Source organism: Neopsephotus bourkii, unplaced genomic scaffold (assembly GCF_033783945.1).
Source record: "Neopsephotus bourkii isolate Nb327-2 ecotype Australia unplaced genomic scaffold, CSIRO-AGI_Nbou_v1 NB_1542, whole genome shotgun sequence".
Taxonomy (NCBI): domain Eukaryota; kingdom Metazoa; phylum Chordata; class Aves; order Psittaciformes; family Psittacidae; genus Neopsephotus; species Neopsephotus bourkii.
This window is the reverse complement of record NW_026902018.1, coordinates 5,103,419-5,129,622: the sequence shown is the minus strand read 5'-3', so window position 1 is coordinate 5,129,622 and position 26,204 is coordinate 5,103,419. Positions and strand designations below refer to the sequence as shown.

Sequence of the window (26,204 nt, the reverse complement as noted above, 5' to 3'; positions counted from 1 at the left end):
CAAATCCCCTTGACTGTTGTATGCTGTAATCATGAAGGTCCTGTATTAAGTACCTATATCAGCTCTCTGAATGAAGGATTTTTGACACCCATAAATATCTGGTTAGGATTTCCAGTGTTCAGCCCTCTTGCACGTAAATCCATAATCAGCATTTTGCTGGAGGGGATGCTCCAGTTCTGGTAAGACATTGGAGATGTCTGCATGATTACTGTCATTAGGACAAAAGCACTTACGATTGAGCAGGGGTTTTACTGTTTCATGAAAGCCTTGCAAGGAAAATAATCTGGAAGACAGGATAAAAACTTTAATAATAACCACATCCCAGATTAAAAAAAAAAAAAAGGAAAACTTCTAACTGGAATATACTTTGGTGGATGTGATTTAATCGAATTTATGATTCACAAAAGTGTATTTCCAGCCCACAGAACACAAATCAGGATTCAACATTTTCCTTTGTTTCTGTGAACCACACATCTTCCTCTTCTTTATCTGCTCTGTACTGAAGTTGTCTCTAAAAAAGCCAGTCTAATGCGACTTGAATGCTAATTTCTAGTACTGAAATAAGACATTACTTTAAGCAAAACTTCCATCAGTGAAACCTTACAATTAATAATTGTCCCATCTGTTACTAATGTTTTGCCTGGAGCCAACAGCTGTCCCTAGTTCTCAACTACACAAGAGATCTTCATCTATTGAACTCTTAGAGGCGTAGTGCTTCTGTCATTTAGTCTCCTATTGATACATTCTTGTTAACTCGCTAAGCAGTATTAACCAAATTTGATGTCAGGCATGGAATTTTCCAGAGAGGTTAAGTGGAATTACATGGAGGGCAATGGCTGGTGGGGGTAAAAGGCTTGAATTCTCCACCCCACTAAAAGACCGCAGTTTAAGCCTAAAGCTCTTCTGTTAGGCCTGGACTAATGCTTTGGAGGTCGTTAGCCCTAGGGAAGAGCTGAGGAGCATCTTCTAGAGGGTGTGTGTAGGAAAACAAGGGGCTTGTTTTCCTGGGGGCCTGGTCTGTGGAGGAAGGCTGCAGAATACCCAGGACAGAAAGTTCCACTGTTTACTGAGAAACTTTATACTTTTATGTGTAAGTCACTTTATACTGAGCATTAAAATTCAGCTTTTACCAAAAAAAAAAAAAAAATTAAGGTGTTTTAAATATACCTATAGTTCATGTTTCGATAGGTGATAGGAGCTGGAGGGTGGATCTCAATGAAATGGAGACAGGTTAAAAACACGGCAAGAAAACAGAACTTGATGGTATGAGGCTGGATTCAGCAGCTGTAGGGAACTGACTAGTGTGCTGGGGCTGATCACTCTGGATGCTTGCTACGAGAAGCAAGCTGGCTTCTGTCTGCTGAGGGAGGTCTTCTCCAAATCACATGCCTCCACAAATACTGTTGTAACAGGAACTATGTGGAAAATGAGAAATGACAATGCTTTAATGAATAAAAGCAAGTGAGTGCTTTGAAATTCTACCTCTGGTGGCATTTCTGTCCTCTGCCTGCAACTCACCTGCCCCTCTTTGTCCACAGAACCTGCAGTGGGCCCGCGATGTGCTGCTGGGCAGTGGCGTCCCCTGGCAGCAGCTGAAGCACATGCCTGCACAGGGCCTCTTCTGCGAGAGGAACAAGACAAATTTCTTCAATGTAAGTTTACAGAGCTGATAAACATACCCCTACTTTCTCAGCCATCATTTTAACACCTGCTTCTCATTTGGAAGGTTTGCAAAGAAGCAGTAATGTGAAATTCAGCAAAGGAGCATTAAACAAGCCATGAGAGGCTAAAGAAAAGGCAGAATTGTATCATAGAGAGATTTACTGTGATTTTCCTCTCTTGAAGGGAACCACATTAGAAGGATTATTTCTGATGAGCTTGAGTTATGCATCATTTACCATGCACTTGATGGTTGAGCCGTCTATAAAAATTCTAATTCCATTCATCTTAATTATCCTCCTGTTTACTGATTCTCAACTAGACTTGCACTTCTCACGTCAAAAAATAGTGCTTGTTGCTCTAAGAAACCTCGGGGGTTGGAAGGAGCTTTCTTGTGTTAAGCTTTTGTAGTGTGGCTCGGCAGAAAGAGTATTTTCGAGTCCCCCTACCACACATTGAGTGTGGTAGCAGGACTGTCGTATAGACTGTCTCTGTGTCTCCGATACCTTCTCGTCCACAGGGGTGTCTCTGCCTCTCAGTGACATGCGACACAATACTTCTCAGATTTACGTGAACATTTGTCTATCAGATTCCCTACTGTGGTTGCCATTTAACACATTGCTGCTATCCTCAGTATCCCTGGCTTTTTTGTGGTATGTCGTAGGTTTTGTGCCCTTCTGTTCTTTAGGATAGATAGGACTCTGTAGCTTGTGATGCGTGGCGAGAACCTGTAGATATTCTGTCTTTCTGGACGATGTATCTGTTACATGGCTGCCTATGATTTGCAGTGAGAGAATTTTATGTGTCTGCTTTCTCATCCAGTGATTCTGATTTAACATTTTAATTGTGACATTTATTTCCATTTTATATCTGTTGACATCGATCTTCATTATCTCTGTATATTGTGTTAATTAGCACTTCTGTGGAAACTTCCATTCAATATAAGGTAAGTGCTCTTCTCTGATTATAATCCCTCAATGGGTTGAACAACTAAGGAATACTGACAGTGGTTCAAATTGTATCATGGATCAGTTTGCAAAAGGAGCTTCTATATCATTCCATCTTTCTGGGTAGAATCTGTGATTAACAAATACTGCCAGCCTGATAAGGTATAGACTAAACAGCTGGGACCTGATTGATGACTACATGGCTTTGTTGTGGTTATTTCCCTGCAGTATGTGCCTGCTATCCCTTTAAGGGTCCTGCAGTGTGATAAACTCATCCATCGGGTGAATACTTTGGCTCAGATCCAGATAACACAAGTATTCGTGTGGAAGTTAATGAAATTACTCAACATGCTTGAGTCAGGTGTGAAGTTTGCGTGATCAAGCCTGGCTTGTTCACCATTGCAGGGTTAAATTACAAGTATCTTGGGTTTTCATGTATGAGGAAGATGAGCAGTAGGAAATTGAGCTGTGAATATAAGGGAGTGTTTCTACTTGAAAATGTGAATTCCCAGGGAGAGATCACTGGTTGAAATAAATTATGTCTGGGTTTTGAATGCTAATGTTAAATAATTTAATTTAAAGATAGATTCCATTGTATCCCTACATGGATGTTTCTAGCATTATTTCAACAAACAATCATTACTTATTCTACATATTGATCTTTTTATACTCTGAAGGATGAAAAGTGCTGGTAGAGGTACTAGACAGCTGTATAATAGTTCTGTTTTCTAAATCAACAAGAATTTAATTCCCATTGTTTAATATTATTATAAAAATAAGTACATTCTGAAATAAAAGATAACCTTCAAGAAAATCTATATGGTAGCCCAGTGCAGTATATTGATAATACAGTTAGAAAAGAGAGAAGATGTGTGAAAATGATGTTCTCAGCTTGAACTTGGGTCTGCCAACAGATGAAGATAATGTTAGTCAGGAGTGCTCCTTGTAGATTGCTGCTTCCAGGCTTTAGAAATTGCAGTCTGGGGACTCGAGTCTAGTGTGCCTCACCTATGGTGATAGTATAACCAGCACATGGAGTGCCTCAGACAGCAAAACAACTTGTTGAGGCCTTTGTGAATCAGTGTAGCATCTTAACTTACTCCTGTATGCGTGTAGGTTAGTCTTCTTGTTAAAAAGTACAGTGTACATTATGGGTTTAGCATGACAAAATATTTTGGTCGTCTCATTTTTTACTCAGCTGTATTTTCAAAATGCTCTTCAAACACAACCCTGTGTGGAACATGTGGCAGTAATCCAGTGCAGATGACACAGACAAAGCACAGTGAGAAAATCCAGATCCAAGAGAAAGGGCTGCAAGTGCCCTTGGAAAAGAAAGCTGTTAATGTCATCTGAGATTCCAGAATTGGGCAAACCTAAATCTGTGAGCAACTTGAGAGAAAAATATCTTAACACTGTGTTGACTTTGTCTGGGTTAAACCTCAACTAGTTTGGTCTCATGCAAAGCTCCTAGGCAGGCAGTGGGTGAGCAAATGTACTGCACCATATGAGTCAGCACTCAGATACAGAGTTGTTGTCATCCACTGCATACAGGTGGTGTTACATGTGTATGCGATGTCCCTGCTAGTGTCTTGACAGGTGATAAAACAGAAATTGTAGAGCTCTGTGAAAGTAAGTAGTTGCATCTAATCTTAGAAATTAAATGGCCAACCTTAAGATTTTGTATGATTATGCCCTCCAGGGTTATTTTCAACAGAAACACTTTGCTTGAAGCATATATTTAGCTCCGTAGAATGCATTTGGGTTTATTTTTTAGAACTTTTTAGCATTCATGGTACAAAAGAGTTAAATGCATGTCTAAGTGGCTTTCTGTAGATAATCTACTATTGAAATACCTTTTTCTTCTGGAGCAAGTAGTGCACTTGTTTTTAATCTCTTGTACAGAAGATTCAGGGTCACTGAAATTACAGCTGACTCAATTTTACAAGTACAACAGGGTGCAAGAGGGAAAGCTGCTCAAAGAGGGAAAGCTGCTGCTCAAAGGCAAGTAGGGACTGTGCCAGCCTGCTCCTCCCAGACATTTTATAAATCATGCATACTCCTAGTAGAATTATTTATGAAATGTTTATGACAGCACTGCATGAAAAGAAATAAACCTGGGTAAAGCTGTCTGCTGTTAAATTTTACTGCAGAACTGCTGGTCTGAATCTGTGTGTCATGGTCTCTTGTCTAATTTGTTACCTGTCACTCAGCTGCAACTGAAATCTGTTTGGATTAATTTTTTACTGTTTTCAGAATGAGCAGCAAAAAAAGCATTTTCACTTAACCCTGACTTCTTCTCATTTGACATACTAAAGTAATGTCAGGATGCCCGGAACTTCCCTTTTTCAGTTCTAAGAAAGAAAATGCTTACTTCATCCCTGGCAGTGTTCAAGGCCAGGTTGGACAGAGCCTTGGGCGACACAGTCTAGTGTGAGGTGTTCCTACCTGTGGCAGGGGGTTGGAACTAGATGATCTTAAGGTCCCTTCCAACCCCAACCATTCTATGATTATTTTATCTGTTTGTTTCCCAGTCAGAAAATAAAGGCCCTGATTTTCTAGGAGCAGAAGTTTCGGTTGTTCAGGGCCCTCCTAGTGATGACAATCGTTGTATGAATAATTATTGCAGTTGGACTTAGAGTTCAGTTGTGTTCCCATAAATGAATACCCAGTGGTTTTTGTTTGCCCAGTTACAAAATTCTCTATAACCTGCATGTACAGGTACACTCCAGCTCTTCTATTCATTACCTGCATCTGTGTGTGCATATGTGTGTGTGTAAATATATATTGAGACTTTGGGTTTTTTGGTTTCAGGATAGTTTCTATGGTAACTAAATTTGAAATTAATTCACCAGGAGGAAAAAAGTCCCAAAACATTGCTTTATATAGTAGGGCATTTTTTAATATATTCAGATTTCATGCCACCATTAATAAAACAAAGTTAAACTTTGTGCACAGATGATGGGTATTCATCAGTCTGTGGGTGGTGATTGTGGAAGAAGTGTTTTGATGGTTGAGCTCAGTGTACCAGTAACTTCTCCATATGGTTTAATACACAGTATTTGTACTTTCCTGGCACATAATCTGTGACAATAATGATCTGCTGTAATAAAGATTCTGATGTCCATCTTTGGTAACTGTTCCCCACATATGAAAGCTGTGCATGCACACAATATACTACAATGCAGACATTCATGCAAGTCTTGCTGCAAGCTGTTAAGGATAATGGTTCTATTTTTAATTCCAAAAGAAACACTGTATGTTTATTCTCCACTGTATTCCTGAGGTTCTTCATTCTGTGGTCTGAGCAAGCAGGGGCAGATTAAGGTAGCATCATCCACCATCAGCCAGAAGCTGAGAGATAGCAGTGATTTCACTTGAATTTGCTATTGTTCATAGCAGGTGTGACTGGGGCCTGGCAGGAGACCTCTGCTGTGCAGAACTGCAAGTTCTGAACGCAGAGTGCTTAAGAATAAAGTTTGGTGCTGAAAGGTTCCAGAGGTGGTTTCTGCTATAGATGGTGATAATGAGTGGGTGCTTTCTCTGTTACTCTCCCTGTGTAGCAGGTTCTTTCCCTAGTTGTGTTCAGGTTGAGAGTTATGTCTGTGTCTTACAGAGGAGAGTTGATTCTGAAAAGGGGAGTGAGGTTCAAGGACTGACTCTATTTTGGGATTCTTCACAACCAGAGCCATACATCTCTTTTCTGAGATGTAGAAAAGCTAGTATGAAGTCCATAACATGGGGGGGGACATGGACAGATGACAACATGCCTCAGCTCTCCTGGAAACTGGGCAGTTATATCAAGGAAGTTTCATTATATGCCTCAATTGTTTTTATACCTTCTCTTAGACATACATTACGGGTCACTGTCAGAAATATGGCACTGAGTGAATACATGTGATTCTCTTTTGATCTCGTACAGGCTTCTTTTGTTTCTTACCCAGCTCCTGAAGTGTGATCTCCGCATTAATGATTCCCACGACTTGAATGAAAATGAAACATTTGTCACAGAATTTAATCTCTGTTAGAAGTAACTGGCTATCTATCATCTAAGCAAAGAGGGGAGTACATCAGGGTGGTCTGAATCTGTTCTGAACATGTGTTCTGCTGAGTCTGAGGTTGCTGCTAATGTTGACCCGAGGATCCCCAAATACCACACAAGGCCAAAGGCAGGTCGTCAAGGCTGATTGTGGCAACTTGACTGAAGCTTCAGGGTCGCTGTTTCCTACTGTGTACAGGAAAAGCCTGAAACTGCAGGCAAAGCACACTAAAATCACTTAACTAGGACTTCTACTGCTCTGCTTTGCTTCCTGCCCTTGCCTGGTGATAGATCTCAGTTACTCTCCTGCTCATAGTTGGTGTGTGTCTCTTCAGCTGGCAAGTGTGCTTCCAGCTCTCAGACATCTGCTGTGTGGAACATGAGCCTTTGAGAAAAATAGTACCATTTGAATCAGACTGGGGGAAGAGCGAAAGAAGTCACTGTGCATTCATGTGAGTTGAGATTGTGTCTCAGCATGGTGAGGGTTTGAGTCTAATCATGTATGGGGGCTCTCAGCGAATTAATGGTTATGTTTTAGCTTGCCCATGACTGTTTGCAACTTTCTGAAAAGAAGTTGGTCTTTTTAGTGTTTCTCACACTTTATGTGAACATGAGTGTGAGAGGTTGCTAACTCAAGTTTAAAAAAAACACCCATTAAAAACTCATCACTAGTGACATCAGAAATCACAAGGATTTAGTTATTCGGTTTTGCCTTCCTTGCTTTGGAGTGTTTTGGATGCCATCTTTATGCAACCACAAGGAAAAAGAAGCCATAAACGAATCATTAAAAAGAACAAAACCACAACAGAAACAAAACAAAAGGGGGGGGGGGAAACCAACCAAAAAAACCCTCCAAACCTTTTCGATTCCAGCAACTAGGTAACACTTGGAACAAGTTATCAGACTTAGTACCATTTAATAGGTGGTATACAAAAAAGTATCTAGAAAAGGTGACCTCCACCATTAACACTGACCTTCTGTCTAGTTGCATAAAACAAAATGATAGGATAATGACACCACATGTTAATAGCCTAATATTTTATGCTTCTTTTTTTCTTTTTTGTGCTTATGGTAAACGGGGGCATCTGGTTAGAGGCCAGGTAAATCCCTATCTACTTTAAAAAGTAGAATTGTCTTTAATCTTTTCAGGAGGTGGCCGTATTTTAGCCATGAAATACCTGTTTTTTTTCACTGTGCAAGAAATAGGCCCTGAAAGAGTGAGCTTTTGTAAAGTGCTGTTTAGTAAGTGCAGATTCTTATTGCCAGCTTTCTACTGGCTGTGAAGTATGCAGATTTTAAGAAGAGACACCTCCCTGCTACATATTCTTGTGCTAGGAAGATCAAGCTACTTTATGAAATTATTTGACAATTTAGAAACTAGGACTGTCAGCAGCGTGCTGGTGTGCTGGTAGGAGGCACTATGCTGCAGGGAGCCTTTGCTGCAGAGGTGCTTCTGTCAGCTGGGGTTGTATGGGTCATCCAGTGCCTCTCCTTAAGAGGAGGTAACAGAGACCTTGCTCCACTGGAGACACGTACTGCATTGGAGATCTGTTTGAGTTAACATGCTGCCTGCCTAGCCTGTCTCCTTAGTAATTTTAACAAGTATTTCGTCACTTTTCCCACATTCCTGAATAATGTCATTATAAAGCTATTGTTCTTCATCTGTGTGAGAAAACCATTTCTGTTGTGGTGAAGAAATACTTGTGTGGAAAGCTGCTGAGGAATAAATAAAAAAACCCTGCAGGAGTCAAATGATTGTATAATCCAGTGCCTTAATTTGTAAATAGAGTCAGCAGTGTAAATGGCAGTTATTTCATGGTTACAGTATAAGCCAAAGCTTGCAAGATTGGAGAGTGAAACCAAATCAGTGTCTTCCCATCCTCTCTTCCTTGTTTTTCTTCCTTTTTGGTCTTAGTCAGTTTTCTCAGTTTCCCTTCACTATGTCTTCTGTGGAATAACACCATGTCAGAGGTGCAGTGCTCCCAGCACCCATCGTTGAATATCCATTGAGCCACAGGATAGAGGAACTCACCTGCCTGCAGATTCAGGAAGGCACAATTGCGTTGATTAAATGTAATTCATGTATACAAGGTTATTTTTGCATCAAGTCTAGAAACTTTCTTTTAATGAATGCTTAAGTTTTGACTAAGTTGATTCATTAAAATACATAATGAGGTGATAGCCTGGCCCTTCTCTCAAACCATGACTGAAAAATCAATTTTATAAAAGTGCATGTATGGAAGAGAATTAGTGTTTGCTTTGACTCCATTAAATTTAGTTATACTCATGGCTGTGTTAGAAACAGGCAGACATTTTTGATGTGGAAAAGGTAGCTTTTTGAGAATCCATATATTTTAGTCAAGCAAACAGATTAATTTTCATTGTTTTTATTGTCTACCATGGCGAAAGGCTTCCTCTGGGGGAAGGCAAAGCAGGAAACTGATTCTAGTTGCCCCCACAATAAGAGTTAAGATTTAATGACTATTTTTCCTTGACTTTTCCCTTGGTAGTTGTTCTTTTGCCAGTAGCTTTTTCCTTTGCATCCTTTTCTTTTTTTCACTTGTAAAGTTAATGTAATTCTACTCATACCCCTCCTGACCAGATTTTCTAATGTTTTAATTGGAAGAATGCTTTTAGTAGTTGCAAAGGAGTTGGTTCTGTCATTCCCTCTTGCTTGCTCTTATGAAACCTTAATGCCAGCTCTGAAAACAAAGGTAAGCAAGGAGTTAACTGTGCAAGTGAAACTTTCATAGTGATTGGATTAAGACCAGAAACCCAGTAAGCAATGAAGTCTTAAAGTTGCCTATAAAAAGCTAGATAACTTTTCAACCTCTGCCCAACATGTTATTTACAGTTCTTCACTCCATCCTCTTGGAAAAACAGAACTCATCAGTGAAAAATGTCCGTCGTTCACAGAGTTTTCTGTCTCAATATATACACGCTGTTCTTTCTGGCCAACTCTGCAGGCTTCCAAGACCCAGCTAGTAAAGATGCCAGTAAATCTAAATCCCTAGGGATACAAGCATGGGGTTTTGACCTGTCGTTTGTGCCAGTGGTTATTAAACAGCTATTTTTTTCCATTTGGTTTCCCTAGGAAAAGTTTCTTCTTTTGCTGAGTACATTAATATCTAGACAAAGGTAAGCAAGGGAACAAATGACCCTGAAAGAAATGAAGATATGGCTTTGTAGAAGAGAGATTGTAATGGAGCTTGTAGTGTGTTACAAGACATAAAGCAGTTAGTTTTAAAGCTGGATCTTAAAACGTCAACAGCAACTGTTTAACCCACTCTAAACAGTATTTGAAAGGTGCAGACTTTTTGGAATAATGTGTGATGGATGTCCTTTTACCAACATGTAATGAATAAATCCATTATTTGGTTTTTTTCACCTCCCAGCTCTGTATCTGATACAGAGAGAAGAGACTCTTAATAGGGTTAGTTTTAAACAGGTTCTTTGCTTTAAAAATATATCTAAATGGGATTTTAAAAAAGCTGAATAGATTTTTAGAAAACTGAGCAAACAAATGGTGACATTAACTTCATTAAAGCAGGGTATTTCATGAGAAATATTCTTGGAACTGCAGTTCTCAGCAGAAGGATCGAAATATCTTTTGTGGATACACATTGCCTTACTGTAAAAATGAAACCAGAAGAACGTGGGCTGCGAGCAGTGTGACAGGAGGCTGTGTGTACATCTGTGCAAGTGGATAGCATTTACAGATAAATATTTTTAATTTAATGGCTACAGCAAGATATAATTGTCCAAATTAAAGAGGTTAAGATGGAGAAGGTAAGATGGCAGATGGTGATAGGTAAGAACATAACTGTTGCTGTGCAGTAGCTAGTGTGTGATTAATGGTTTGCTAACTGACTGCAGCATCATTGTGTGGGGCTTAGATAAGGATACTGAGGCAGGAGTTCTCTGAGTAACAGTACTCCGTCTTTGGCAAAAATCCTAAAGCTAGAGGAGTAAAAATGTTGAGTATTGTATAGTATTATTGTTCCAGACTGTTTGGCTCCTGTGGAGGAGGTAGGATTTCCTGGCTTAAATATGAATACTTTTGGAGTTTGTGTGATAGCTACTATGTGAAACAGCCAGGGGTGACCATGTAAGCAAGGTGACTTTCTCAGTCTCCTGACATAAACCCAAACAAAAAGATGATTGAGTGGGTGAGCAACAGGAATGAAGTCCACAGTGGTCAGTATTTTAGCTTGCTCCTCTGAACACTCAAAGGTATGACTGTGATCCAACAAGGAAAGTCCTATTAGAGCTTGAGGGAAGAACTTCAAGAGCTTTATGACTTTTGTTCATTTCAGTTGCCTAAACTTCATCTCCACCAGTTTGCTTCCTTACCTCCTGTCAATAAATAGTTTTATAAATTTGGCTTACATGAAGTTGTTTAATTTTTCTGTAGGTTAGAGGAAGCAAAATCAGAAAAAAAACACAGACCTTTCACTTGAAGCACTTCCTAAGAGTTACTCAGAATGAATTACTGATTTTGGCAGCTATCTGGTTTGCTGACATAAAATTAGAGTCAGAAATTAAAACGCTACCAGGTCATTTTCTAGTTAAATCTTCAGCTGCTCCCTGTGTGTGTATTCAGAATGTATCAGCATTTATACTGTGATCTGCTTACCAGACTGGAACTAGTGTAAGTCATTAATATAATGGCCTTACATATACTGCAAAATACTGACTCCAAAGTGACTGAAGTATTTCCAGTGGGAAAAATTTGGACAAACCTGAAGATAGGCCTGGCTTTTATGTCTGTGTAGCTCATCCATGGAGAAGTGTGTAGCCATCCCAAATTCTATGACACTTTAACACTGTCTTCTATCATGACTGATCTGCTTAATACAAAGCACATATTTTATGCTTATAATCTATGTGTGTGTCACAGCTAATGGCATATTCAGGGTTGAAAAACATTAATAGAATCATAAATGAGATTTGAAAAAGTAGGGGTTACAGACCAGTTTAGTTCTATAATGGAGGTGGGACTTTCCATTTGAATGCAGTGCGATCATTTCAAAAGCATTTTCTTTGTAGTGCAAGAGGAAATATTCCTAATAGGAGTGTGTTAAAATGCACATTCCACTTATTTTGTAAGCTGAAATACTGACAATGGGATAAACTTAATCTTTAACAGTTGTTTGGTGGCACATAAAGGTGATGTTTTCATGCCTATAATGAAGTAGTTGTTCCAGCGGGGTCCAAAGAAAAACATCTGGCTGTTTGCCCTTAATCTGACAGGTCCGTACTGAAGGTATTACTGACAGATTTATGTCAGGATATTTTCCTTGTAATTTTCTTTGCAATGAACAAAAAAGCAGAAGTATTTTTCTGAAACAAGAAAATGTTCACCATCTCGTAACTGGTCTTCAGTCCTTTCAGTACAATGGATCCACATATGTATCCCAGAAAGGAAATACAGTTTTCTCCAGAGGGGGCAGGGAACAACACACAGCAAAATGAGTCCTGAATGCTTTGTCAGCAGTAAAATGGGATCTGCAGGCAGTAAATTCTTGTCTGGCAGGGATAAAACACGAGCAACAGTAAAAGGACTTCTTCAGTTTTACTCTTTGTGTGTGCATGTGTGTGTGTTTATGTGTATTTTAGGATAAAGAACAGTTAAATATTGAACAAAGCCTTTTTAAGGCAGGATAAAGATGAAAGATCTATTACTTTAAAATATGTTAGACAATAAAATTAATCTTAATTGAAAATAAATGTAATCTTCAACAGTGGCTAACTGGCTAGAGGACTTAGTCCTGCTCCTGTGACTGAAGTCCAAACCCAAGGTATTGGTGAGAAGATTGCTGCACAGTTTGATACTAATGCACTTTCTTCAAGTGTCTTGTTAGCTCGTTCAAATGTCCTGTAGAAGTGTAGAAGCTAAAAAGAATGAAATAATACTTCTGAGTCCAGTTGCAGCTATTTCCAATCACAAAGAGTGGAAATTAGCTTCAAGTTGCGTTTGCTGTACTTGACTGACGAGGGACTGTGCAGTGAGTGTTTTTGAACTGAAGGAAGTCTAATGGCTCTCGATGAGGAAACGTGCTTGGGTTCTCAGCATTGCTAGGTTGCTTACTGAATTTCAACAGAAGATTTTTACGCAATCCAGTCCTGAATTGCTTTGGAGATTGTCAGTACCTGGATGAGGCACTTGGGAAGCACAAGATTTGAATTAGGGGGTGGGAAAAAAAGAGGAGACAGACAGGACTTAACTGCTTTACACATTTCATGCCCAGAGAGTTCTCAGCTTAGGATTTAGCCATTCAGTCAATGTGACCCTGCTGACAAAGTGTGGGAGAAAAGGCAAGAATAATTTTAAGCAGAAAGGGGGGTTCCCTTTCTGTAAATCAGTACTGCAGAGAGTATTGCTCTCTTTCTGAAACTGTTGCTAGAAACTGTAGACGGTGTATTCTGGGCACGGCATTACTGTGACAACGTAGGCAGGTAAACCATTCACATGTAGGCCTATTTTGTGGGTTATGTTGTCACTGTCTTTTCAATATGTCACTTTTCTCCCTTTAAAATCTGACAAGTCCCTGCTTGCTTTTTCTGAATAATTGAGCCAGAATAAAATTTCCTGCCTCTGTATGTTCTCAAATCAATAAGGTAAAGCAAAGCAAAGTGTCTTTCTTCCTGAAAACTTCTGTCTGAGAGCTGTCTCCAGTAGCAGACTGAAGCTGACAAAATGAAAGGCCCACCAGGAGATGAGTCTGAATCTGATGTCTTTTAAGTATGTGGGCAGCAAGGGGAAGACAGCAAGATGATATACCACAGATTTCTGTTCCAAATCTCCTTTCAGTTTCTTGTATTCCTATTGCTACCTTTTGACATATTCCTCTCCTATTTTTCCATTTGCATTTACTCTTTCCATTTGCCCTTTAAAGAACAGCAGTTCACATGTACTGTGAGGACAAATAATTAGGCATTATTTTACATTTGTTTGTCTCTAGACAAGGACAGCATATGTTCCATATGAAATTCCCCAGGTAATAGCTTTATCCGTAGAAACTTCTGTTCTTAAGAGAAGTAAGTTTCTCTAATGTAAAATTATATTTAATTGGTTAAAATATTCTTTTAGAATCAAAGTTGTGGTTTGCAAGCAAAACAGTAATTGTCAGAAGGGACTGAATTACCCTTATGCGGTGGATATTGAAGAGTGACAGGTTTTGAAAAGGTTCGAGTCCTCTGAAGGTCCAGATTTGATGCTTGCTTCTTTATGTTTCTCTTTGAAATTCAGAAGGAATAAAATTACCTCTTTATAAACAAGAAACACAAACTTGTATATAGCCAGGATAGCATCTGGACAATAAAATGGGTAAATACATGAACTGTGAAATATATTTTTCTCTCCTCCCTCCTCTTTGCTCTCCTTAACCTGGGTTACCTACTGACCACAGTGTGGGTTTAACTTAAGTGTGGGTATGTTGCTGGGTTTGGTCACTGGTAGCAGCCAGTTCTGCTGCTCAGCATTAGTGACTTCCTTGCTGTAGTTGCCTGAAAAACAAAAGACCACAAAATTTGCTACTCGGGATTAGGCTGGGTTTTCTAGGCAAATATTCCAATCTGGTAGCTATTGTTATCTGCCTATTTGCAAGAAGATTAAAAATATCTGAGTTAAAGGAAGCAAATGCTGCTGCTGAAGGAAGAATACTTTCTAGTTCCTGTAAGACTTCCATTGCACTGGAAACTTGGGATGACTCTTATCTCTATAAGGGGAAGAGAAAAAAAAGGCACCTACAAGTGAAAACAATGTCCTACTTCCTTAAAAACAAAAGATGAAATCTCCTCTTCCTAAGTGGAAATCAAGTTCATGCTAGGATTTATAGTGCATATCCTCTGAAGAAAATCATTTGAAAATGGAACAGAATTTCAAATACATTGACATTAACAAACTTATATGCTGTGTTTGCAAGGAAAGCTGCACCCTTATCTGGACAGGGCAGAGAGGTCTGGAATCTTTCTGAATGTTCATTATTCACCCTGGAACATTTCATTGAGAAATCCCAGTGTGTAAAAGTTAAAAATGCTTAAAAGTGTAAATTCACTTCCATCTGACTCCTGGTGTTTATTGTGGCACTGGAGAGCGGGTGGGTGCTAGAGCTCACATCCCATAGGTGATTCTGGCCGAGACATTCCTCAAACTTTCTCTGGTTGTTAATGATGTAAAGATATAAAAGATTGGGGGGGTGGAGGAATTTGAAGAAATGTAACTCTTAAAGAAACATGGGGTGAAATACAGACTTGCTCCTTTTTAATGGTCTGGAATTCTGCTTTGCCCTCCTCTTTTCCCATTATAAATAACTGAAAAAGAAGTATAGGACATGGTCTTTGAGGATTAACAGTTGCATCTAGAATAGTTGTTCTTTCTCAGAGATGGTATGCTGAACTGAAACTATTCATTACCAGTATTTATTTTTAAAGGGATTAATGTTAGGTCATCTTGTTGACTCTGGGCATATTTCAAGTTCCCTGTAATTGTTCTGTCACTCTTTTTCCCATCCATCCTTTCTTGCCAAAATGCATAAAGTCGCATAGTTTTGTTCCTGTATCACCTAAATTAAACTTAAAAAAGCAGCAGATGTTAGCTAAAGACTTCATTTGCAGTGTCTTCAACTAATAAGCTAAGAAAATACTGTATCATCTTTTATCCCTAATCAGCCAGAAGACTTGAACAGTGTCCCAAATACTGCCCTGTGTAAAAATACTTAATGAAAAGGCTTTTGCTATTACATAGCATTATGTTTGAATACAGGTGTAATGGTGCCAGCCATCCTCTGCAGCAGGCATTTCACCAGCAAGCCTGAGGCAGGGACAGTGGGATTATGGCTGGGTAAACCAGAGGTGTGTCTTAAAAGTGTGCGTATGGGTGCATGTGAGTAACTTGAGGTTACTTCTGACATGAGCACATTTGCTCCCTTTCTGTGATCACCGAGTACATGGTTTTATCCACTTTTTGCTCCAACCTGACTGAATTTTGAGTGTCTTTATAATGCATCTCCCATATCCAGAATGTGGAAGCCCCATAATCTGTGTCTGGTTCCCACAGGTCCAGGGGATGTGACGTACACTTCTCTGGGAGCCTATTTTTTACCTTAGGTAACCTGATTGGAATTCTTTTGCTCAGTAGCACCATAAGTTACGAACACCTGCATGTGCAAATACTGCAAAATGCATTCTGCTTGTGATGGTTCAGACAACTGAGTAGAGACAAGAACTAATAAGAAACCTTTGGAATTGGCTAAAATCAAAGATAATCTGTGGAGAAAAACATATCCTTTTAAACTCTAAAGAGACAAATTTTTTTCCTTAATTTAAGTTGGTAATGGACCGTTGCCAAATAATGTTTCTATACAAAAGCAACAATGAATCAGACATGTATTAAATATTCCAATTGGTGATGTTTTAAAAGTCTGCTTGTTTGGAAAGCAGTTTGAAATCTAGTAACTAAGTATTATTATAATTATTGTTTACCTTTCATTATCATTTAAAGTTGTCTCTGTTCTTGCTGGCTTTTATGGTACCATGACTGCAGCATCTAAAAGGTATTAATTAGAAAACAAAATCCTTACATTGCCATGCTTATGGCTTAAAGGTGTTTAATTGTGCAGAACTTTTCTATGACGTAATTGCCAATCTAATGAACACCCAGTCCTTGGGCTATTAACTTCAGACATTTCACCATGTATTTAATCCAGGGACAACAGCTACTTAATTTGCATAAATAAATGACAGTGCATAGGAAGAAAACCCCAGTGCAATAGAGGAAATAAGAGCTTGACTGTTAACAGGGACTAAGTGAATGAATAAGGACAGGTCAAGAAGGACCCTATTTGCATGAACATAGGAAGTATTCATTTCAGTTCTGTATTTAAAACATAAATCCATGTTATACAGTCAAAAGAGTAAAGGTTAATGGATTTTTGAAGTGGTAGTGCCCAAACTGCATTGTTAATCTGTATAGAATGGGTTAGTGCTGCTTTTGGTAGTAAGATGTAAGGGGTGATGAAGACGTGGGTTAAAGAGTGGTAATGCCCACAGTGAAGTCTTAGCTTTAAAACAAAAAACTTACTCTTACAGTTTAAGTGGAGAGACACAGGGTACTGTTGATTAATTAATGTTGTAACAGATAACTAGGAGAGCTAAATTATTCTTCAGCCTTTTTTTCAAGATGCTGTTAAACATAAATGTATATATATAAAGTATGCAAGTAAGTGGGAAGGGCCGAGGTATATGGAGCTTTCAGTGTCAGAAGCCTAGAATTGATGTGTTTAGGAAAGAGGAACATCCACAAATTAAGAAATGGGTAAAAAGTGGCTAAAATAATTGGAAAGAAAGATGACCTCAGGTGCTGACTTCTGCATTAGCGTGTAGGGACTGTCGCAGTTGTGGAGCAGGCTATTAAACCTGAGGTGTCAGTAAACAGGATAGATTTTGAGCACTTCAGAATAATCCTAGCAGATGGGAGGAGGAAAAAAGAACCCAAACAGAACAACCCCCTGCAATGTTTGGACAGGCAAGGGGGAAGGAAGTCAAAGCAACTGCCCTGCTTGCAAAGCTGAGAGAAAGGAACAAGTAAAGGAACATGTAAATGTTTAAACTGTTGTGTGAAGGTAAATCAGGAGCAGAGAGCCCAAATGAGTGGCTGGGAAAAGAAGATGAGTTTAGCTGTGCTGTGATTAGGTTGAGAAAGACCAATCAGTTTGCAAGGCAGCATTAGAATCATAGAATCACAGAATCATAGTTAAGAGTTGGAAAGGACCTTGAGATCATCCCGTTCCAACCCCCCTGCCATGGGCAGGGACACCTCACACTAAACCATGTCACCCAAGACTCTGTCCAACCTGGCCTTGAACACTGCCAGGGATGGAGCATTCACAACCTCCCTGGGCAACCCATTCCAGTGCCTCACCACCCTCATAGTAAAGAATTTCTTCCTTATATCCAGTCTTAGATGGACTGAGGCTGGCAGTGGACTAGCACACAGTTTGGGTCTTTTCTTGTTGGGACTGACTGAAATGGGAAGTATGGAGAGGAAAGTATGAGGGGAAAGGATGAAGATAGGCCTTTGTTTTCACCTTCAAACAGTTTGAGAAAGGGAGAAAGATGGAATGAAAGTGGTTGCAAAGGACTCTGGTGATAGACATGCAATAGCAGGAGCTGGAGCTCGGTGAAACACTCTGGGGAGGGCACAATACGACCCTATAAATAAAAGGAAAGGCTGTGAGAGCAGTGTCGAGAGTGCGGTGAAGGGTGTCCGGTGGCACAGCAGCAGCGGTGGATGCACGGCGGTGCCTGGGCGAGCGGCGCAGGCCCCGCGCACCGAGCGGCCATGGCTGCAGCCGCGGAGAGAGGCCGCGGCCTCTCCCCTCATCACGTTCCGAGCATCCCGGCGGGCTGCGGGGAGAGGAGGGGACCGGCAAAAATAGGTCACGACTTGTGTGATGGCGAAGCGAAGGGCCATGGAGCGGCAGCAGCGGGGTTAGGCTGGGTCAGGCAGTATTTTGGGAAGGCAGGGCAGGCAGGTGGGAGCAGATAGCCGTTTGTTATTAATGCCTGCGGACAGACAGGAGCAGCTGTTTACTCACTCGCCCTAAGTGCGATGGCTCCGAGCCAGGCTCGGCACTAACCGGGACCAAACATCCGATGTCAAACAAGACCGGCCTCCGCCGGGGGAGCGAGCAAACAGCACCGGCCCTGCGGCCCCCGCACCCTGGCTGCGCACAGAAGAGGGGTAAAAAAACCCAGATTCGGGTAAACCCATGCGGGACCCCGCGGTGCGCGCTCCGGTACCACAGGAAGCGCGCGCAGCCCGCGGGGCCCGTCAGGTGGGGGCGCGGGGGCGGGCGCTCGGGCTCCGCGGGCCGCCGGGGAACTCCGGTGGAGCGATCGCACCGCCCCGGTAATGGTGAGCGGGGCGGGGGGGGGCGCTGCTGGCGGCGGGGGGACGGTGAAGGGGGGGCGGCGCGGTGCTGGAGTAAGTTTGCTTCCTCCCAGGCAGCAGCGCGGGCAGCTGCCGGGCTCCCCGCTCTGCAGGGCGGTTCTCGGTGTGGGTGCCTGCGCCCCTGCCCGCGGGTATTAGAGCCCTTCCCCGAGCAGCTGGTGCCGCCGTGGGGAATCCCTTCCTCAGGGCCAGGCTGAGGCGCTGCGGCCGCCAGCCCGCAGGGCTCGCCCCCCTCCCATTGCCGGCAGGCAGGAGCTGTGTGTGCGCGCTCTGGTGACATTTGCCGTCGTGCTTGGGAAATAGTTGTTTCGTTAGTTCGGTTCGCCTGCGGTTCAGACGCTGTAACAGATCTGCGGAGGAAAACCCTGAGAGCGATGGGAGACGGAGGAGTCGAGAGAAGTTTGGAAGGGGGGACGAAAGGGTGAGGGATTTTTGTTGTCTTTGGTCTGTATTGTTTGGGTTTTCTCGGTCTCCTTCCTCCACCCCCTTAGTGGGATGAATTATTTAGCACCTCGTTTTAAATTCATCCCTAAAGCTTGCAAGGGGAGGCTTTCATGTCTAGGGGAAGAAAGGAGACGGTAGGTCTGTAAGAACCATGTCTGTCACAGAGCAACCCAGCTGTGATCTCTGGTATGCACTCTTGCCGTTCTGCCTACGACAGCCGGGCTCACGCTGGAGATTCCCCTTCTTACCGCTGACCTAACAGCAAAGCCTGTTGTTCAGCATCTATTTTGCATGAGCTACTATGCTGTAGCAGTTGCTGCTTCATTCAGCTAGAGAGGGAGGATAAGAGGATTCCAGTTTAATTAGCAGTTTGTTAAAACCAGTCAGCTTTGTCTGCTCACACGTTTATAACGTTAGAACGTATGTCTTAATTGCAGTGAATTCTGGTGGTGTGCATAAAGCAGTGCCACATGCTGTTTGCAGCATTGGCTGTGGCAGCTTCGTGTTTCTGGTATTTTAATTTACTGCAGCATGTGTTTACTTGTGCAGCGGCAGATTTGCTGTGTGCTGGGGGTATTCTGCATGAAGCACATCGAGGAATCAGAGCATATGCTGTGGAGGTTTTTATTGCCCAGAGAGCTGCAAGATGTGGCTTTTTTTATTGGAGCATATTTAGGTTGACATCTTGAATACCCAGATACTGTTCTGCTTGTTTTCAATAATAGGGCTTCTGTGTGGTTTTAGCGTTCTTAACTGGAGTCTGAAATACTCTAAATGTTGGGGCCTTCCTCTCTGCTCCTCCCCCTCGCTAATTACTCTGGTTGTTCTCAAACAAATAATTCCTATCTCTCAATATCCCTGAAATCAAACACCAGCAGGCTGTACCCTGTCTTCTGCTTAGCTCAATGAGTCACTGCCATGCCTTGTGCTAGATTAAGCTGTTGTAGTCTTGCTGCTGGTTGAATATTGAAGATCCCCTGTGTATACTGTGATTTACATTACTGTAAATAGGGTAATTGAATTACAGCTTCTCTGCAAAGTCTTGTTCCTCTGGTGTTAGCAAAGATCAGCCAACTTTAGTTGGGGCGCTAGGCAGGCTGCTGCCTGAATGTTGGCTGGAATTAGACATTTCCACTAGCTCTTATAATTGGATAAAGAACTACTTTTGTTTATTGGTTTTAAGCCCTGTATTGCTGAGGAAGCCCGGGGAGTGTCTGACAGCAAGACAGCATTAGGTGTTAACTCCCCCTGCAAGGTAAAATACTTGAATAACAAAGTTAATGACATACTTTTTTGTGCAGGAATTCCTGTATCAGAGGCGAAAAGATATTCTGAGGTTAGCCATGGGTGTGTAACAGTAAGAGATTTTTTTGCCTTTTATAGCAGTCAGGATTCATTCAGGGCCTCCACTTGCTGGACAGAGGAGGGAAGTGTTCTATGGATGCTGCTGCTGTAGTGGGGGGAGAAGAGAGAATGAAATGAGTTATCTGTCAGCTCCTAATGACTTAATTTGAGGATCTTAATTGGTGAGGATGAAATGTGCAAACTCACGCAGAGCTTTAGTTGAGATGAGTATGTCTTCTCCATGGCTTGACTCCTTTTTACTGCTGCATATGTCTTTTTCTGGTCAATAACTGCTAATATTTGTTTCTTGCTACCTCTTTTAAATAAGGTGTTTCCTGCCCTCAACTTCAGCTGACAAGCAGTTTGAAATCCAGGATGTGTATTTCTGTCATTCCTAAGCCAGTATGAGCCCTCAGATAGAACTGTGACCTTCAGATAGGAACTAAATCATACACTTGCAAACACATGTCTTTATAAAGCTGGCATTAAGAAAAGGGGATAGGGAACCCTAGTCAGATCTTATGGGTTTCTGACTCAAGAATAAAAGGCTTTTCCACTGGCTCCTGCTGTCATTTTACCTCTGTCAGGACACTAGAGGAGTTTAAATTTTTGTTCAGTTCTCTGTTGCTTTTGTTCTTCCCAGCATTGATGAAAGATGCAGGTAATTCACTGTGCTTCCAGATTGTGTGCATGCACCGAAATACCAGCCAGTGATAGAATATGTGCCATTCTTGTTGCTTTGCAAGAGGCTTTTGGGATTTGATGGCTAACAGTGAACAGTTGAGTATGTATGGCACTTCATATTTTCTCTTGGTAGTACTTGTTTAAATTCATGCTATTAAAAAATGCTGACAGTTCTTCATTACATCTGGATATGCAGCTCTCCTAATTTTTGTAAATAACTTCACCATCTATTTAATGGAATTTACTAACTTTTTCTATAATAGGTTCCTAAATAAGCTGCAAAATCGCCTGCCTATGTATATTTTGAAGGTTGTGGCTCATAAGCTACTAAACATGAGTCTGAGGTCTAACAGCTCCAACGAGAATTTGATGTAACTTTGCTAATACCCAACCAGAGCTGGTTGGTACAACCGCATATTGATACGTCACTTCCTAATGACAATATGGGTCTCTTCTTACCAAGTTGCAGTATGAACAGTACTCAAAATTGTTGGGGTTTTCTTGTGGCATTATCTTGAACCTGCTTACTTTTTCATACTTACCAGGTCAGTTGAGATGCTGTGCCTAACAGGTTGCTGAGGAAAAATGTACTCTTGAGAAGTCCTTTTGTGTGCCCTCAAAGTTAAATGATGTGGCTGCATGATCACTCACAGTGCTCTGAGATAAGAGAAACTCACGTATCTGAGGGATGCATCTTAGCCAAGAGGAATCATAAGGACAGTATTTCTAGGTAATTTTATATGAAGATGAAATTAAGCTGAAGGCTCTTCCCAAGTAGTTTTAAAGATCATCACTGGACTGCATTTTGGGAGCTCCCATGTGAGACTGATTTAGAAGGTTTTCTCTTTTCAAAGCTGTGATGGATGTTAGTAGCAAGTGTTTTCTGGACCTTTTTTATTTATGTTCCTTCAGGCTCAAAGATAGCGTTTTCCTCTGCATTACTGATCCAACCTGAGACCCTCCAGCTTTTGGTATTTTCTGAGATTTTGAGTCAAACCTGGTGATATATTTGTAAAACACACAGGTGGATGATGTTACTTTTTCAAAGCATTATATGAGTATGCTGAAGTATTTTGCAAACACTGGGATTTTATAGCTTCTCATCTTGATGTTTTAGTGTGGGTGTCATTATGTAAAAGAGAGTCTGAAAGATGAAAGACACTCCATGCCGTCAGTGCAGGGAAGCTGGATGTCAGCTGTGGGGCGGGTGTGGGCAGTTCCGCATTTTGTTTGCTGAAAAATAAGGGGTGTAGGATTAAAGAGCAGGTTTTGTTGGCATTAAAAATTGAGTATTTTGGTAAAAGTACTTTTTAGCACTCTGACAGCCTAGTTTAAAGAACTCAAAATCAGTTGGGTATGTACTGGGTAACCGGTAATTTACATCTGGAACTTGCATATTTAAATATGTGAAAATGTTTCTTCAAATCCTGTGAAATCCTTGAAGCCTACTGAAATAGTAGAAGTTGTCATGTATGAGGAAACCCTTACTGCAGTGTTTCAGCATGAAGACTCTCCAGGCAAGGAATTATGTAAACAATGTGCTAAATCTCAACAATTATCACACAAGAACTTACAGAGTTCTTGTCCTTTTCTTTCTAATATCATTTACTGCACTAGGTAAGGAGGTGAATCAGCATAAGCTGTTTGGAGATAGACAGCTTTAGGTTCCTGTGAGGCAGGTAGATAGGATTTGGCATTTTTCCTTTGCTGCACTTACCCATCCAACTTGAAATTTAGCTGATGTTCTTGTGAGAAAGCTGTCATCTCTTTCTTGCAGCAGCTGCCCATTTGGACATTCCACAGGTTGTATCATTTTCCACATCCTTTTTAACATCTGTCTTATGTTTAACTTCTCCATTGAAGCATTGTCCCGTTGTTATTCCCAGAGGAGTGGAAAAGCTACCCTTTGGAGAGTGAGACATTTATCTCCAGACTTTAACTCTTCTGCCCCTGCATTAGATTGCCAGCTATCTCTAATCTCTCTTCTTCATACCCAGGGTTTGTTACGCTTTGCTACTCTTGTATTGTTTTAAGGCAGGAGTGTTGTCAGGATACCATTAGTAATACGGTGTGCCAGGTTGACTGGTTTTGCATATTACCAGATGTAGGTAGAGATGATAGCTGGTAGTTCGGTATTTTGAAGTAGTTTTTTATTTTATTGAAATAAGATTGAATTAATCCTCCCTCCACCAAATAGAATCTAATACTGGGTAAAATGCCTCTTTGTACGCTACTAGCTGTTTAATTTGTAACCCCTGCGGAGATGGGGACAGTCACTCTAGTGACACAAGTGTAGGGGACTAGGTAAGAAAAACCTGTCTGTCCTGAAACTTGCCCTTCTCTGGCAACCAATGGATTCTCCCAGCTGTGTTAGCCCCAGTTCTCTTTGTGGTTCTGCAGCACCTCCTTTAGGAATGAGTAGTGGGGCTCAGCCTTGGTATGCCACTGACAGAAACCAGAACCGCCTTGCAGACTCGCTGGTTGGCATTTGTCCCACAGCTGTATCTTCAAATCCATCTCTGCTCTGGCACCCCAGACTCACAGAGTGGAGAAATGGGGAGCTAGTCAAGAGGAAATCTGAGGATTGTTTCTTAGAGTGCTCAGGGGAAGGGTACTCCGCTGGTGCTGTTGGTGTTAACCTGGAAATGTAGTGCAGGGAGCAGTCCTAATCATCAAAGGGGTGTTGTGTTTTGCACACACCTCCTTGTGTTTCCTGTTTTTTTCAAGCGGATAATGCCTGCCTGAGGCATATATCACAAGCTCCAGAGGCAATGGAACTGTGTCATTGCTTGAGCAGGATGGCACCTTAAAACCACGTTTTAAGAGAATGCCTGTCTCTCCTCACTTTTCTTCTCTTTCTTTCCTTTGAAGCCATGGAGTAGAATGGATTCTTTACTGCTTTTTATTTATTTATTTTATTGCCTATTTAGCTATTTCCCTTTAAAAAGAGACGATGTGACTTTTGTTGACATTGTTGTGAAATCACATGGTACGTGGGAACCATCTGAGTAAAAACTCTTCAAGCCTCCTAACCCAGTGAACAAAACCCTCCAGATTCAGCCTGGCAAATGTCCAAACCCAGTGTTCTGCAAATGATGTCTGTAGACCTCAGTTTCTGTTTCACTAATTCCACCTGAACTTGTAACTCATCATCTTAACAAGGCATTTCTGGCCTTATGTAATTGCTTATGCAGCAAGGAAATGACTCCCTTTCCTTGCCTCTTGTGTGTCTACCTGACTCATGCTCCCACATAATAATCTCCCCAAGAGGGTATGGCTTGTGTGTTCTTTTCATAGGGTTAAGACCAATCCTGTGCCAAGTCAACTGTAAAATGATTGTTCTAGAAATTAAAAAATCTGAAAATTAAGACTCTGAAAATATGTTGTATTTTGAATGAGACAAACGAGGTGAAAATGGCCCATTATGTTTCTTTAGCAACATATGATAATGGGAGCATGTAGAGCATTTTCATTTGTCAGCATTTTTCATGCTGCTCTCTTGCTTAAATAATGTTGCAGAATTCCACAGTTTTTCCAGAAAGCACACATGCTCTTTATTCGCTTCCAAGTGTATTTAAAAAAAGAAGAAGAAAAAAGAACATTTACCTTGCAGACCAGGCATTGTAATCCTGCTTGATTCTGACTTACTGAAAGGAAGTTGCTGCAGCTTTGCCTTATTTCTGTTTCCTTTTCCAGGCTGATAAAATATCATATAGTTATTATCACACCATTGTTTTACATTCTGCCACTGGAGTATGTGAACAAGACTAACAGCAGGCAAGAGGAGTGCTGCTTAAATGCTCTGGAAAAGTTCATAAGATTTTTCTGTAATTGGCTAAGTTACTCACAAAAAGTAGGGGCTGCCTTTTTTTTTCCTTGATAACACAAATCCCTACAGCTAATAATTTTGCTATTTGGAATATGGGTGCTTTCATTTCTTAATGCTTTTGTGCTCACTCACATTCCTGTTCACAAAGGTGGAATTGTTCCACTGCATACTGAAAGGCAGTAAGGATGAAATGAGGAATAGAGAAAGAAAAATAACAGGATTGTCTGTAGAAAAGAAGAAAAGCCAAAAACGGGTGACAGAGTAAAATACTAAGAGATATGGGAGCACTTTAAGATTGGATGAGAAAAAGTGGTTTAGTAATTTACTAGATGGAGGAAGGAGCAGCAGTTTTGATGGTTACACGCAAACTAGCAGGAAGCCACGAGTTAAGCAAGGACATGCCTACCGGCTTGAACCTAACTAGAGCAATGCTCACACAGAGGAGTAGGGGTATTCAAGGTTCTGTGTTATCCTTTCTTAGCTGGAAAGGGTGGGGTTTCAGCTCGTGTGTGCTGAAACTGTTCAGCTTGAACCATATTAATTTCCTTTTCAGGCCCCCAGTGCAAAATAGTATGTTGACCTAAGGTAACTGAGAAGAGAGGACACAAGGCAAACTACAAGTGCTTCAGTATGTTGTGTGTAACCCTGTATTAAAACAGGCTTAAACAAAAAAGGGTTTAGCAAGGTGTGAGCTTTCCAGGGATTATGAGATCATGCTTAGTTCAATGTCTGATTCCAGAATACTGTGTAGGTTGTTGCATTATTAATCGGTGGTTTCCCTGCACAACTTCATTAGTTGGTTTGTCAGTTTTGTCATGTTCCCTGACAATGTTAAAATAATATTTATATTAAATTTGTGTTTTATAAGAGCTCTTAGTAGGACATAACTGAGACCAGCAAATGAAGAAATGTGGGTTTGCTTTGGTTGCTTGAAGGCAGCAATGGAATTGAGTTTGTTCTATGTGGTGTAACTTGCACTTCTGGGACCCCTTGGAAAAAAGGAGAGAATTGAATTGTAAGTAAGTGGAGGTCCGTATTTGTAGCAGTAGTCTTTTTATGTGTTTGCTTGTTGTATGTGAATTGGATCATCTGAAGGGGGACTAGCATTTCTCCATTTCGCGAAGAAGAGAAACCATGGAGCACTCGGTAGGGTTTGATCTCTGCTTAGAAAATGGCTTACTCTGGAGCTCTGCAGCATCAGCAGCAGCCATCCCCAGAGAAGTTTGGGTTTTGCTGAGAACTGTCAGCCTTTCCTCCTCAGAGAGGCATTCCTAAACCCCAGGGAATCCCCTCCCGTAAAGTTCT

General features: G+C 41.1%; 1 protein-coding gene across 5 annotated transcripts in view; it reads left to right on the top strand.

Annotated features, from left to right (window-relative positions):
* Window positions 1–26,204, top strand: part of CABIN1 (calcineurin binding protein 1) — a 107,917-nt gene that overhangs the window by 45,451 nt on the left and 36,262 nt on the right. For all 5 annotated transcript variants that reach the window (XM_061370723.1, XM_061370721.1, XM_061370722.1 and 2 more), the window contains one exon: window positions 1,539–1,652. In XM_061370723.1, the coding sequence (XP_061226707.1) occupies window positions 1,539–1,652 (114 nt within the window). The remainder of the gene's footprint in view (window positions 1–1,538; window positions 1,653–26,204) is intronic.